Source organism: Gymnogyps californianus, chromosome 4, assembly GCF_018139145.2.
Source record: "Gymnogyps californianus isolate 813 chromosome 4, ASM1813914v2, whole genome shotgun sequence".
Taxonomy (NCBI): domain Eukaryota; kingdom Metazoa; phylum Chordata; class Aves; order Accipitriformes; family Cathartidae; genus Gymnogyps; species Gymnogyps californianus.
The window spans coordinates 16020976-16036626 of NC_059474.1; the positions used below are offsets into that span (position 1 = coordinate 16020976).

The 15651-nt window shown below is 39.8% G+C and overlaps 1 protein-coding gene across 1 annotated transcript in view; it reads right to left on the bottom strand.

The window, feature by feature from the left end:
* Positions 1–15210: 15210 nt before the first annotated feature.
* The window catches only part of RAB28 (RAB28, member RAS oncogene family), a 67929-nt gene continuing 67488 nt past the window's right edge, over positions 15211–15651 (bottom strand). The window contains exon 7 of the mRNA XM_050896090.1: positions 15211–15562. Coding sequence (XP_050752047.1) covers positions 15470–15562 — 93 coding nt within the window. The 3' untranslated portion in view covers positions 15211–15469. The remainder of the gene's footprint in view (positions 15563–15651) is intronic.

Genomic DNA, 15651 nt, shown 5'->3' on the forward strand with positions numbered 1-15651 from the left:
TAGCTGCATTACAGGACACAACCGGGATAACCTGGACAAACCAGCTGTGGGTGCATGCCTTGGATCAAATACGTCTCTTCTGCAGTATCTCTGAGCACAAATTACACCAGCTCCTAAGAGGAAACCATACAGTGGTGTGGGGAATACTATGCTAATTTAAATCTTTGCTGTCCTAAAACCTAGCGATCTGCTCTCTGTTGGCCTCTGAACAGATGCATCTCAAACACTGAGTCCCCAACAGTTACTTTAAACCTTGGAGTCTGAAGAAAATCCTGGCACTGTCTCTGCATCTCAGAGTTCACGGTCTGAGTGTAGATGCTCAGGGCCTTCGATCCCAATGCTTGAGGCTGGAGGCCTGTCTGCACTCCTTCGGCCACCGTTGTCCCTTTGAATCTCCCCTTCGCAGGACAGCAGTGCAGCTGAGCACCTTGTAAGCGCTCGCGTGATCAACAGCAAAGCAGTTTCATTTATGAAGACCGAGCAATACCATGATAGCATAGAGGTACTGGCCTTCCACTGTGCAGTATCAGCTCTGGTAGCAAAACCCTGTTAGAGGTGTGAGGCAAAATTAACTTTTTCTTTTATCAAATAATTCATACAAGAATCGCCCCTGCAATGTCAGCTTCTAAAGATCTCACAGCAACCAGGAGCACTCAGTCTTCACAGGAAGCTTCCCCATCTCCTAACGTCAGAGAACAAGGCAGATAAATCTTTCCTACTTGCAACTTTAAGACCAAGTAAAACATCTCAAGTTAAAAAAAAAAAACTAGCAGCACACTGACAAAAAAAATAATGGGCTTCAGTTTATTTCAGCTTTATCAAATCCCAGTGACTTTTTAGAACATTTATTCAGCTGGTCTGCTGTCCTGATTTTGGCTGGGATAGAGTTAATTTTCTTCCTAGTAGCTGGTACAGTGCTGGGTTTTAGATTTAGTGTGAGAATAATGTTGATAACACACTGACGTTTTAGTTGTTGCTAAGTAGCGCTTATCTTAAGCCAAGGATTTTTTCAGTTCCCCATGCTCTGCCAGCAAGCAGGTGTGCAAGAAGCTGGGAGGGAGCACAGCCGGGGCAGCTGACCCATACTAGCCAAAGCGATATTCCATACCATAGAACATCATGCCCAGTATATAAACTGGGGGGAGTTGGCCAGGAGGGGCGGATCGCTGCTGGGGCATCGGTCAGTGGATGGTGAGCAATTGCATTGTGCATCACTTGTCTTTTTCTTGGGTTTTATTTCTCTCTTTTTTTTGTTATATTCCTTTTCATTACAATTATTATATTTTTATTATTATTCGTTAGCATTGTATTTTATTGTACTTTAGTTATTAAACTGTTCTTATCTCAACCCATGAGTTTTACTTTTTTTTCCTCGATCCTCCTCTCCATCCCACTGGTAGGGGGGAGCGGCTGCGTGGTGGCTGGCTGGGGTTAAACCACGATGTCTGGATAAAAAGTAAGATCTAAAATATTTTGAAGTATCATCAGATGTAAGACTCTCTCATAAATTACAAACTGAAAGGTCACTGATTCTGTGAGTGTAAATGGTAACCAATTAGTAATCAAGGGCAGGAGTCCAACTATTATGAAATCTATCTCCTGACTCTATTAAGTAGGAGATTAAGTACTGTGTAGCTGCATGGATAAACCCTTAGTCCTTTATGCATCTATTATTTATTAAAATTTAGCAAATGTTTTGAAGGCCACACCAGCTTAGTGTAGAAACAACCTTGAATCAAGGAGCCTCTGCTTTTTTGCCATAATTACTTGCACTGCTCGTGGTTTTAACACTTTCTAAAATGGGCACTCTTCAGGTGAGGGATATAAACCCTCCATATTATGCTGCCAGCTATCTCTTTGGGTTGTGAACTATTGATCTGAAGGACAAGAAACCTTGTAATCTTGCCATACAACAGGTACTGGTTTCCCGAGGTGTTACTGCATGTCTGTACCAGAACCAGAGAGAGAAGTCCAGGTCTCCTGGCCCCGATCCGAGGGCTCCATCCATGGAAGCTGGCTCTCTTTTTAAATGCCTGGTCGACAGCATTTAAGCAGAATTCCTTTCCAATTGGATATCTGCCTAGACATCACCGTTTAGCACTGAAGTAGAAATTTTTCAGTCAATAACACAGAAGTTCCTGTACAGTTAACACTTTCTCAGATCCTAGCAGTGATGGCTCAGGAAATGTCATCAAACGTGCAAGTCATGTCCCCAGGTCTTGCCTCCTACTTGGAAGGTGTTGCAACACCACCATGCAGCTTCTTCACATTGAATGTATATAGTCAATATTACCATTTACACTACATATGAATGTACTATTCTGAATAGTAGGAATTTGAGGACAGACTCCCTTTGGTCTCTGGCAATCCAGGAGGCCTCATTTGGCCTCCACCTTGAGAGATGGAAACAGAAAGGCTACTCAGCCTTTGCCAGTCAGATGAGTAACTTTAATGAACAAAATCAGTGTCACCAAGCATCACAGATATTGCAGAAGAGTGGGCTGTTGCCTTTGTCAAAATCCAACCTACAGAGCTCCTCATTTCTACCTCTAAAGGTGCACCTGTACCTCACTTTACCCTTATCTTTCTGCATCCACGTTTGGTTCCTGACTCCTACTTACAATGGCAGCTCTTTGGGGCAAGGCCATCATTTGTTTCTGCATTTGAACAGCATCAAGCTTCAGGAATTCCAGATCACACTTGGGGTTTTAGCACTTTTTGATAAAGATAACAAATAAGTATTCTTCCATGTTTCCCCTAGCAAACAAACAAAAACCCCCAAACCAAAAAGGGGAGAGGAATGCTTAGATTTGAATGATTTGACCAAATGTATATCATTTACATGGCATAAGCATTTACATACATAACATACTGCAAATATAAATTAACATGCTATGCCTAGGGACTGTAGCTTCCATACAAGGGGGCAGCTTCAGCTTTGATGCACATAGGCACACTTACATTAGCGTCAGTTGCAGCCATATGTTAAACACACACTTTTCTCACACAGAGAAGTTTTTGATCCAGGAGCAAAACTACACGAGAAAGCTTCTAATCAGTATGGAGCCATCTTTGCCATTAAGTTACTCTCCCTTCCTCAAGTCACTTATTCACCATCAGATGGAAGAACAGAAAAGCCAGGTACGTTAAAAACAGCAACTGCTCCTTTTGTGAAAAAAGTGCCAGAAAACCCAGGGAGGAATGTAAAGTATTTCTTTGTAACAGATTTCAGATAGGCTGAAAGGGCATCCCTGTGCATTTCCTCTCTCTTTCCTGTGCTGTTTCTTGAAACCACTATAGAGGTGCAGAAAAGGGGCAGGTCATTTTATACTTAAGGTAATAATCTTTCTTCAATGAATTAAAAAAAAAAAAACAAAAAACAAAAAAACACCACAAATTATTTTATAGAGAAAGAAGTTAGAGAGATCACCTTTCAAAACTTGGAGTAACCCTAGCCCTGCAATCAGATGCTCAGGTATTCAGTGTCTCATTCTAGGCATCTCTGAAATATCCCCTATATGGAACACTGTCAGGTCTGTCATTTGGTGCCAGATGTTCTTTGATGAGGCAGCTGGCTTGGCAAAAAAAGGGGAAATTCTTGAAAATCATTATTATCTGCTGTGTTTCTGCCATTAATAGCAACGTGCAAGGAAAACAATATGAATTGAATATCTGGGAGCCCAGGAAAGAACGTGTTTGCAGACTGACTTTCTGCAGGTAGAATTGATGTCCAGAGGAGGTCAGATGGTGGTGAGAAGGATGAGAAAAAGGTCACTTTTCTTTACAACTTTTGCACAGCCTGAGGAATGCAGGTCATAAAGAGCTATACATTTTCCCAGGTCTGTGATTCCACGAGAAGCTGTCTTCGTGGTGCTTCTGTGCCCCAGCTCACTGTCACCTCAGCTGTGCTTAAAGAATATGTGCCAGGCCACATCGATCCTGTCTTCTAATAAAAACTGATTCTCTTATGCTCCTCTTCCACATCTTTTAAGCTGGTTCATTTTCCCAGTCCAGATTATAACGTGGCCCTATAAATAATTGTGCTGTCTTAATGACAGTGGAGTGGAGGGGGGATTTGAAATACTGTAGGCTGATACTACTGGGAACATCCAAGTGCTTTGGTGAAATGACAATGAGAGCTGGTTTGCGTACCTACTCTCCAGCCATCTTCCCATTTCCCTGCTTCCCACTGCAGCTCTTGTTGCACCATGTAATTAAAAGTAGAAGGTGAGCTCTGGGCAGGCATGCTACTGCTGCACCACAGCAGTGCAAGCAACAATGTTTCAGTGCTCTGCAGTGCTCCTTGGACCTGCTTAATTTACTGTATCGATGTAGTCAACATAGCCTAGAGACAGCTATATTTAATATATACCATTAATAATTGTAGGTATTTCCAAGTTTTAGCCACGTGATCTAATATGTTCTTCTAGCAGTACTGAAACATTTGGCTTAGAACAGTAGAGACAGATGAGGAGAGAACCAAACATCTATCTAAAACTTTGCTAGCACCAACTACTGAGACCTATATATGTGCACAAGTATATGCAGGCTTATATATATATTTATATATACATAGACGTGTGTGTGTGTGTGAGCAATATAATGTCCTACTAAAGTATATAGCAATAGAAGAATCAGTTATGCTCACAATGGTTGCTATTGAGGATGACTGCAGTTGCCAAGTATACAACAGAAACTACTGCTCTAATGAGTGGAACATTTAAAGAAAAAGAAAAAAAAAAAGGAAAAAAAAAAAAGGTGGTTTTGGTAACTTTTTGGTTTTTACTAGAATAATTAGGGAAAGGAACAGACCAGTAAAAAGACGAATCTTTTTTTCATTAATTCAAAAGAAGCCCAAGACTGACTTACGTGACTAGTTGGTCAGGCAGAGCATCCATCCATCCCCAGGCTTTACCAGAATACCTCAGAGATCACTTGCATTAGCCTTCAGCTCTCTTCTAAGTGTGTCTTCTAAGCAGAAATGGACAACATTTTTTAATGTTTATGGCTTGTATGATGTAAACAGTCAGCTAACCTTACTGGGATAATGTTGTGATTTAACCCCAGCCAGCAACTAAGCACCACGCAGCTGCTGTCCCCCTTCCCCCTACCAGTGGGGTGGGGAGGAGAATCGGAAAAAAGTAAAACTCATGGGTTGAGATAAGAACAGTTTAATAACTAAAGTAAAATAAAATACAATGCTAACGAATAATAATACAAATATAATTATAATTATAATAATAATTGTAATGAAAAGGAATATAACCAAAAAAAGAGAGAAATAAAACCCAAGAAAAAGACAAGTGATGCACAATACAATTGCTCACCACCCACTGACCGATGCCCCAGCAGCGATCCACCCCTCCCAGCCAACTGCCCCCTGTTTATATACTGGGCATGACGTTCCATGGTATGGAATACCCCTTTGGCTAGTTCGGGTCAGCTGCCCCGGCTGTGCTCCCTCCCGGCTTCTTGCACACCTGCTTGCTGGCAGAGCATGGGGAACTGAAAAAATCCTTGGCTTAAGATAAGCACTACTTAGCAACAACTAAAACATCAGCGTGTTATCAACATCATTCTCACACTAAATCCAAAACCCAGCACTGTACCAGCTACTAGGAAGAAAATTAACTCTATCCCCGCCGAAACCGGAACAGATAGCTTTTATAAACTTGAGCCTATTTGTTACCCAAAATACACCCAGTCCAAGTCCACCCCATGTATTTGGCTATAAGAGGGACACCATCAGACTGCACAGTGGCACAATGGAAGCATTAACAAGAATCCTAGATAAATATTGCTTGATGCCTCCCATGTCTGAACAAGGTATCAGTCAAAACTACAACTCCACCACAGTACGCAAGCACAGGACATTCCCACAGGTGTCCATGGCAGTCCTGCTGGGTGGAGTATTATGGTCACCCTGCAGAGAGTCCCAAGACACAGGCAGCTTAAGCGGTTTGTACAAAGGCACACAGGAAGCCTTTGCACCTCCTCCAACCTGGAGCCAGAGATGCCATTCTGCCAATTTCTGTTCAAAACACCCATCTGCAACACCCAGTTCCAAATAATCTTAAAGCCATTATCATTTGAATTTCTTGGTGAATAGGTGTCAGTTAGACTAGTAAGGTCCTATAAGCAGGAAAAAAAAAAAAAAACCAACAAAAACAAAACCAAAAAAACCCCAAACCACCGATATTCAGCAACTCACCAATTTTCATTGCCCAGCACTTCCACCATGCTGGGGGCAGGGGAAGAACAGAGAAACAATCACAAAGATCAGAATTACCACCAGCTACTTATACCATCCTCTTTTAATGGATGTTGCAGCATCATACTGAATGTTACTCAGAGAGCTGGCTAATGAGATTGGTGCCTGCACAAGGATCTGGATTCAAACTTTCTCAAAGCTGAGTCAGATTCGGTGGTCATGATCAGAATACCTTTTATATTGGAGAATAATTCACTTCTTTATTGCAGGAAATCTTTAATGTCTGACAAACCTGCTGTGGTAACAGATCTCTGGCTCTGTAAAACTCTGAAGAGAAATACAGGTAAGCTGCAAAATACAGTTTCTACACATAAACTGATCTCTGACAATCACCTTTACCCTCCTTCTTTCTTTCCAGTTACTTTCCCTGCTGATGATTCAAACCAGGTACAGCACACAGCTTTGATTAACTTCATACGCAGAAAAATAATGATGCTTCTAAGAACTTAGCTTGCTTGTAGCTCTCTACGACCCAACAGGAAAGTTGTTTTTCATATGCTGAATGACAAAAAGGATTTTTACCAGTAGCAGATCATTGTTAATGATTTGGGCATCTTTGTGGACCCTACCGTTGCCATAATCTACCATATTTCTGTTGGCAGCATAAACGTTTCACCAGAATAGGCAAATCCATGGTTGCAAATATCCATGCCATCATTTAGCAGATTTGTGCTTCTTATACTGGTTTCCGGTTAGTTGTTAGAAAATGTTGAAAGTTTTTGTATTTACTTGTTCAGACAATTATCTCAAAGCACACTTGGAGTGTGGCACCACTATTTCCTCCTCAGATGAACAACAGACATTGGAATCAACATTCTTTTACTCTTTTGGGGTGAGGTTTGGCCTCATTCTTGCTACTCCAGCCTAGGAAACCAGAAAATGCTAAGAATCTGATTCAGAAAACCTGAACTTTTGTTCACAAAAGCCACAAAATGTGCCCTGAGAGAGAAACATCTACTGAATAATGGAGGTTCATGCGCACAGAGGGTAGTAATAATTTATGAGTAGTCACTTTGAAGTATCTGGGTACAAAAGGAGTTATAGGACTTTATTGTATAACAAAATGCAGAGCCAACAGCCCAGTTCTTGTGCTGATCCCATCTAGCGTTTCTCCGCCTTTCCACATGGCCACTCCACAGATCAGTGTAGGACTTACATGATACGGAAGACTCTGCATGGACCCTGACCACAGCCTTCTCTCATGTGCATGATTTATGCTACTATGGGGATGAGCGTATGTGCACAAATCCACCTTTATTTTGAAATTGTTGCATTTTCCTTGAGTCTGTTTTGTCTCTGGAGGGCATGGATTTCCCACTCCACAGTATCAATCATTCTGAGTTTTTCCCCTATATTTATTTTCATGAAACTCTATTAACAGGGCTAAAGTATATGGACTCAAATACATCTTTTTGCAGTACATACACAGATAGCAACAATAGCAGACAGCATTAGGTATAATACAACAGCACAGGTGTCATGTAAGTACCTATATAACAGCTGCAAGGAACTGGATTTGCTCTGCACGTGGAATGGGAACATTCAGCTGGTATTTCCAGACTTCCACAACCTGGGTAGTGTCCAACCTGAATCAGCATGGTTAGCGAGCCTGCACTGCAACAAGCTTCTCAACCAAAGAGGAAAAGACTATGCCCACACCCAGGAGGATGCAGAAGCTTCCAACCCGTTGTCACAACTAAACAACTACAGTAAACTTACACTCTAAAAAAAAAAAAAAAAAAGTAAGTTTGTGTCCTACCCAAAAGGCAACAGAAGAAATTCAACCGCTGGTGACGTGTACAAATCAAACTAACTGTATCTCAATCAATTAACTTACACTTCTGTGATTGCGAAATCTGTCTGCACCTTCTCCAAGCATGCTCAGCTGCGCTGCAGCATCACCACTGGCTGTCGTCTCAGTCTCTGCTGCTGGCAGCCTGGCTGGCCACCAGGTCCTCTTGACAGAGGAGCCTGGAAAGCCGTGTCATCAACTCAGCTGTTGACTGTATGGAGACAGAGTTAAACCCTGACTGTCAAAGGCTGGCCATTTAGTCAGAAAGATTAGCAGAACCATAGTGAAAAAAAGATAGGGAGCACTCTCTTAAGACTCTTGATTATATTCGAGCTTAATTGGCACAAACACAAATCGTGCTTTTAATTTGAGAAAGTGTAACCTGTTGAGTACAGGCTTATTTGCATCCCTGAATTTCTGGGTGATAAAACCAGGAACGAGGTTAAACTGAAAGACTTCCATTTCCTTTCTTACATCGGTGTGCGATTCCTGGGGGATATGATCAGTTTTCTTGTAGTTTATGCTAGGTTGTGAGCTCACTCACTGTTATAAATGGGTTGTCTGTATAATTGTTACCAATTACATGCAAATTGCTGCTAAATGGCACAGACAGCCCATTTGTGCCAAATGTTGGTTTACACTTTGCTCTCTTTCCAAGACAGTGGGGAGATAAAAAAGCAATTGGATTGATGAGTGGGATGACAAAATTTCTCTCCAGTTTCCATTATGCAGTTAAACATTGCCTCACCATTCTTTGACAAATACTGGAATATATCCAGAAATCACACTTCATTTTTTCCAAGATGGTGATCAAATACCTCCCCAAATCTGAGCAAGAAGTACTGGCTCTTGTTTATCCTCCATGTCAGATCTGCAATTCAGACACTACAAATGGGAGCTTGATATGTTTTCCTGCACTATCAGTCGGTATTCAGTTTGCAATGAGACTTGCCAAGCATCTCCAGATTCTTTTCTCTGTTTCTGATTCATTATGGATCTGAGGAGCATTTGTTCCAAGAACAGCAACTCGCCCAACGTCAAGTAAATGCTCTGATCATACAACTGAACCACATTTCAACTTTTTTTTTTTTTTTTTTTTTTTTTGCAACTTCTGTATCATTCATGCCAGGCATAAGTATCAGAAAAGCAACTGAATATATGAGAAACACCTTTATTCATTTTTTCCTTTTTAACTTGGGAGTGGCTTTAGTTTATACGCTTCACAATGGGTAGAAAATTTAAGAAACAACACTGAAATTCCTGAAAGAACTTTAGCCTCAAAGGCATTTATTTCAATGAAGCCAGAATTTCTGTGTCAGCAAAGTATGCCAGAATGTATTTAGCTTCAAGTGTGTACTTAAATGGCGTAGACTTCAAGGGAACTTAAATACGCGCTTAATTTTGAGCATATGCTTAAGTGCTTTCGGTGAATAGTATTGAACCACGGCATTCACTTCTTTGTAAAGGAGAGAATGCTTTCCAAAGCAACATTTACTTCTCAGGGTACGGTGTGTGTCTTTTAAATCCTCCTTTGATGTTTCTTGGTCTACTTTGTTTTTAAAAGCTCACCAGAAATCAAAAAGGATTAGTAGGTCATGATCCTGCAAGCTACCTGGTATGGATCAGCCCAGGAAAGGACAGAAATGGAGTTTAGCTAGCAAAGAAAAAATGTTTGCCTGGAGCAGTTTGCAGGACCAGTTTTCTGAGGCACAAATTAGTTAAAAACAGGTTGGTATTTTATTCTGTATTTATAATCGTTATCAGTCTAAAGAATATTTTAAATAAGAAAAGTAGAAAGCAGAATATAGGATATTTAGCAGATCATAACAAGTAAAGATGATTATTAATGTGTATTAAACACCTTCACTTATGCCAGTGATACCTCGTACAACATAAGCAGTTTTTTCCACTCATCCTTAAAAGAAAAACTTCCCTGAACCAAAGTGTAATTACGACATTTTGTTTTTTAAACGGAGACTGGAATTAATATTTTTATAAAAACATTGATTGCCAATATGACATTAGAGAGTAGAGGTAGAGAAAGTCTTGAAAGTGAAATGAAAAAAAGATCTGGATTCCTATTTCCTCCAGAATTCAGTGCTCTAAATGTGGTATCTGAGCAAATACAAGCTCTTGACCTCAAATCTATATTCTTCTCCGAGGTTCGTCCACTAGGATAAGGAACGCTGTGTAGCGGTTAAATACAAAACAAACCTGAAATTGGTACCTTCTGAGGTTTGGTTCTGACCAGCCTTTGAAACAAGATTGCTTTCAGTCAATTGGTTATTTCAGCACTTGACATCACCCCCACATAAAACAAGGCAAATGGCCAATTAGCTAACTGGAAGTTTTCCAGTTCAAAATGGTGCCAAAATGAATGAAGATGAAGTGGAGTAGAAAAAAAAAAAAGTTTAAATTGGCTGAACAGTCAGCTCTCTATGGGAAGCTGAAAATAGAAATCAGTTCATGGAACTCAGGAGCTTCACTATCTTCTATTTGGGGAAGATCAAACTTCGGCATTTGCAAGTTAAACAGGGATCCCCAAGGCTTCTACAGAGTACTTTATAAGAAAAGGTTTTATATAGGACCTGTGTATTTTGCAAATAAAACTGTAGCACATTAAATTCTAATCACATTCTATTCATAGCATCTGAAATCAGAGCATAAATTTGCTTCCTACGGATAATTAACTGGACTGGAGTTTTAATCTCATATGTATGCCATTACCCCTATGCAAACATGGATAAATTTTGGCTTTTTCTTTCCAGCAGCATTCAACTATTTTGACATTTTAAGTGGTTATGAGTTGGTTTTAAATAAAGACAGTCTAAAGAAATCAGATGATATGGTAAGCAGTAGTACTTGAACTGAGAAAGAAAAGAATACAACATTGTAGAATAACCTCTTTGCTTGGGAAATAATGCTCAAATTCCAGAAGGAAAAGTAGATAATCACATCAGCTTTGTAAATATAATTTCTATAAAAGTCAATGCTGCTTTAAATACATCTATCAGGCCCCTCATACAAACTCTTAAGCTACATCAGAAATGAATGCAAGTATTCTAAATAGGAAAAATTCTCCTGCAGAAATTTTCCCATTATTATAAAATCGTTAATTATGTTAAGGAACAGCAATTTTGTCTTCGTCAACACCACCACATAAACAGGACAGTACAGTTCTAGTTAGATATACCAAGATTTACTTTGAAAGACAACAAGTTATGGGGGATTTTGTTTTGCTTTCAGCCAGTTACAGCTGTTGGGCCAGCTCAGAGCAGCGATCCAAGCATGGCACAGGTACATGGCGACAAGGCTTCAGCAGCACTTGCTCTTCCCAGCGACACCTGAATCTTTGGTCTCAGGTCAACACATGAAATAGGGACACCTTCTAAACAGTACTCTCTACTACAACTTGTATGAAACATGTTATGAAAAGCTCATTATCATCATGAAACAAAGATTACAAACCTTTTGTGAAAACGCAACCATATTCCTAAAATAAATGTAAAAAGGAAAAATATGATTTTGACTTATTTAAATTGCCATCATCATCAAAAAGCAAAAGAATAGCCAACTTTAAATATTACTATGACATTTTTCATTATAAAATTATTATAAAAATTTGGCTACCAGGTTCATTATCAGGTACAGTTGCCAGTGTTTACTCTGACAATCAAATTATCTCTGCACTTAAAAGAAGTCGCCTGATCCAAAAGCCCTTTAGTTCCAGTGAAACCCAAACAGTGCTTTATGGAACAGGTTTTTTTTGTAAGCAGATGCCTAATGATGCAAATAGATAGCACCAACAATTTTCAAATTCCTCAAAAGAGCACACTTCATGTAATTTTTCTAGTGACCTTGTACGTGTCCTTTAAAACCTTTTTTTTTTTAAAGTTATTCTGGCTAAAAAGAAGCTTCACGTGTTTTCATAACTTTTATGAACTGTCAAAAGAACGACGTATTCAGAGATCATGAACTTGTCGCAGGCTCTGGCACTCACAGCAGCTGGTCATAAGGGAAAATACCTTTACACTGCTGTTTGTGAGAGAGACTCGATTTGACCCCTCCAAATCTTAGAACCACAACAGATAAGAAGTTGCATGAGTCTAGTAACGCTTCCAATACATGTTTTAAAAGCACTGGTAATCTAACATACAGCCAGACACAACATACCTACTGGTATCCACCCCATCACACAAGACTGACCCTAGCAAGGAGCTGAACTTAGAAACAATTTTTAGCTGCGGAGCTGTTACTGAAATGATTAGTTACAACAGCTCTGAGCAGGCAGATCACTTCACCAGTGTGGATCTGTGTAAGATCAGGGCCTGAACACGTTTCTTCCCTTCATCTGGCCTCAGCTTCAGGAAAAAAACATGCTTCCCCCCCGCCCCAGCCCCCTCCCCATGTCAACAGACATTAAGCATACGTTGCCTCACTTTTGGAAAGCGTTGCATTATTTAACTTCATTGCTGTTTGTTGAATTGCTTTCAACCAGTTCTCACCTCGCAAAAAAACTTTTAAGCGCATTAATATGGCACACGCTTAAACTCCACCATACGTGAATCGTGTGGGTCAGTAGCGGGACATCACTTACGGAAGGAGACGTGGCACAGGGCAGCGGGTCACCTGCCTCCCCCTACACACCCCTCTGACTAAACTTGTTTCTATCCCTCCAGTCTCCAGAGCCCTTGCCTTCCCTGCAGAACAGCGTCTACTCCCTCTCTCCATGTTGCTTAATCCTCCAGACTTCTCTCTGACCTTTCTGCTCAGCCTGGTGGAACTTGGGCCATAGCGATGGCAAAGGCACCCCCGAATCTTCAACCACAGCTGCTGCAGCACTTCAAAGGCAGCTACCACAGCTAAGGATTTAGACTGCAGCTGGAATCCGAAGGCTCAAGGTGGGGTCCCCAGGGCTGAGCAAAAAGAGCAAAGCTCATTTGTAAGGATTAAAACGTGGACAGGTAATGGATCTAAATGGGGCGGGAAGGGTAGGGAAAGGCAGGGAGAGTGGAAGTCAGTATACAATACAGAAAATCTGAGGAGGTTAAGAGGGGCAGCAACAGGAGGGGCTGGGGGCACAGAAGACAAGAGATTCTTGGTTAGCGTAAATACTATACATGTATGTTAGGGAGGAAGAATGAGAGCAGCTTGGAAATGTAAACAAAAATATCTTCAGAGGAGGTAGGGCTTTAACATAGAAAATGGTGAAAAGATCAATGGGAATAAAACACAAAAGGATGTACAAGTCAAAGAGCTAGAAAAACAGGCACTGAGAATAAAAGATCGTGATGAGACGGAGACATAAAATCCATCTGTAAAATAGCTTGGACTGGGACATGTATCACAGCCTTCATACTGCAGGATTACCCCAAATGTAAAAGCAGAAGTTTTTTTATTATTCAGGGTAATAATGGGCTTTGTGTATCGAGTTATGAAATAGCATTGTCTTCTGAAAAGTAAGATTACAAAAGTTTTTAAGAGAAAAGCAGTGTTCGGCTTTTAAGACCATGCTACATACTACTTGGGAAGCAGGACTATGAAGTTCACTCACATGCACTAGAGAAAGATGGCTCTAGCCATCTAGCTGAGCCAAGTTGTGCTCAGCTCCTCAGAGAGGGGGCAGTTCTCATGAATATTTAAACATATGGGCAGAGTTCAGGGGACAAACACTCCAAGAAATCTAAGGGTTCAAAAAAAACTTACCACATGCTTTGGAGGGCATAAACTTGTAAACGTAACAGCTACTTCAGAAAAACTGTTTGAACAGAAGTTCTCATCTGGTGGTAGTGGAAGATAGTTCACCTTTCAGTTGCATTTAATTATAAGGTAAAGCTACGCAGTGGGACCCAAACTCCATGGGACAGGAGCAAGAACACAGAGTGTAACCCTAGAATAAATAATGTACTGCAAATTCACACCTACCTTAGTGTAGAATAATTTCTCAATATCTCAGCTTGGTTTTTAGACTTTCCCACATTTGAATGATAAAATAGTACAACACTAACTCATTATCATGTAGTTATAAAACTGTATGTCAAGCTGCATGTTGAATGGCTTAAAAATTAACTTAGCTTTTCAATGAACTTGGAATATACCAAAATAATAACAGATAGCACATTTTTGCCATCTGCAATCTTTTTTTTTTTTTTTTTTAACATGGTTAAAATAGTTTAACTATTTTATTAAACTACTAATAGTTCCAACTATTAAGGACTTGCTTGAATAGGAACACTCACTTGACCTTATAATTTTCACTTGTGATATACAAGCTTCCTTCACTCAGCCTCATTAATTTTTCTAAATCTCCAAATGTTTTGTTGTACTTTATATGAAAACACATTCTATAGAGTTAAAACAGGAAAAGATATATAGTCTGGAATCAAGTTGGCTTAATTTTTTTTTTTTTCTCTCCTTAGCTTTCTATTCAGATGTGCCAGCAGAGAACTGTATGTCTAAAAGAGACTGCTATAAAAGGAACAGAGGAGAAATGTGATGATCACAGAGCAGACAGCTTTTTATTTGTCATTTACTCTGAACTAGAAAGAAAAGAGTACCAGGCCAAAAGTCATTCAGTTAGTTATTAAAATGACTGATCCTAATTGATCTATCAACAGTTTCTAATGCATGCTGAATATATCACTCAACATTTACAGCCCAAACTGTTGACTGAGGTTCATCCATATTCATGAAGACATATGAGCATATCTGCTACTGCAAGAAGTAATGCTGATGTGCTAATAAAAATACACAAAAACACTAGCATTTTTCAGAGCATCCATGGAGACAATCTGAGACTTCAGGAAAGTATCTGGTTTTATAATACAGCTTTATTTCAAGCACTGTTTCTTACTGGATACAATTTATACATTTTGCACTACATATATATATTAACGGAATACTTTCCAAATTATTCCTAGATAAAATATATTAGGTGCTTAAAAGTATTCCAGCAATAGCTTTTCCAAGTTACATTTTGCTGAGTGAGTTAGTTCAGATCACAGGAGGAAAAAAGAGAAAAAAAATTTAAAAATGCTTTGGCAAAATACCCTTCCACAGTGATGTCTTTAAAAGTATTCTGAATGCAGGACTTCTTTATCCATTTTTATTCTGGTATCAGTCAAATAGATCGGAGGAAACATATAAACACAGTTACACTGCTTTATTTAAATTAATTTAAAAGAATATAGATCTTAATTTTTCAGAGTGTGTGGTCTCATGTTTGAATTTCAGTCAGTCAAAAAACTGCCTGCTGCTTCTCAATATACAATGGTGCAACACGTTTTTGAAACCTCTAATTGCATTGTTGCGATGGTCACTGTCAAAACAAAGTTCCTGGTAATCCCAGAGCCTGTGTGAAGGTAGGAGGACCGCCAAAGGTAACAAAACGGAGAAGAATAGCATGGTCATTGAACTGCGCACATTGAGCTTCTAGGAGGATTAACGGTTCTTGTCACAGGCTCCTGACTGTAGTTGACAATATCTGCCTTCACCACCCTCTGTCATAAAAGAAAACACAGTAACAATCAGAAAATATAATCTTCATGCTGGCCAAGCATTCAACAGAATTTTAACTATGAAATATGAA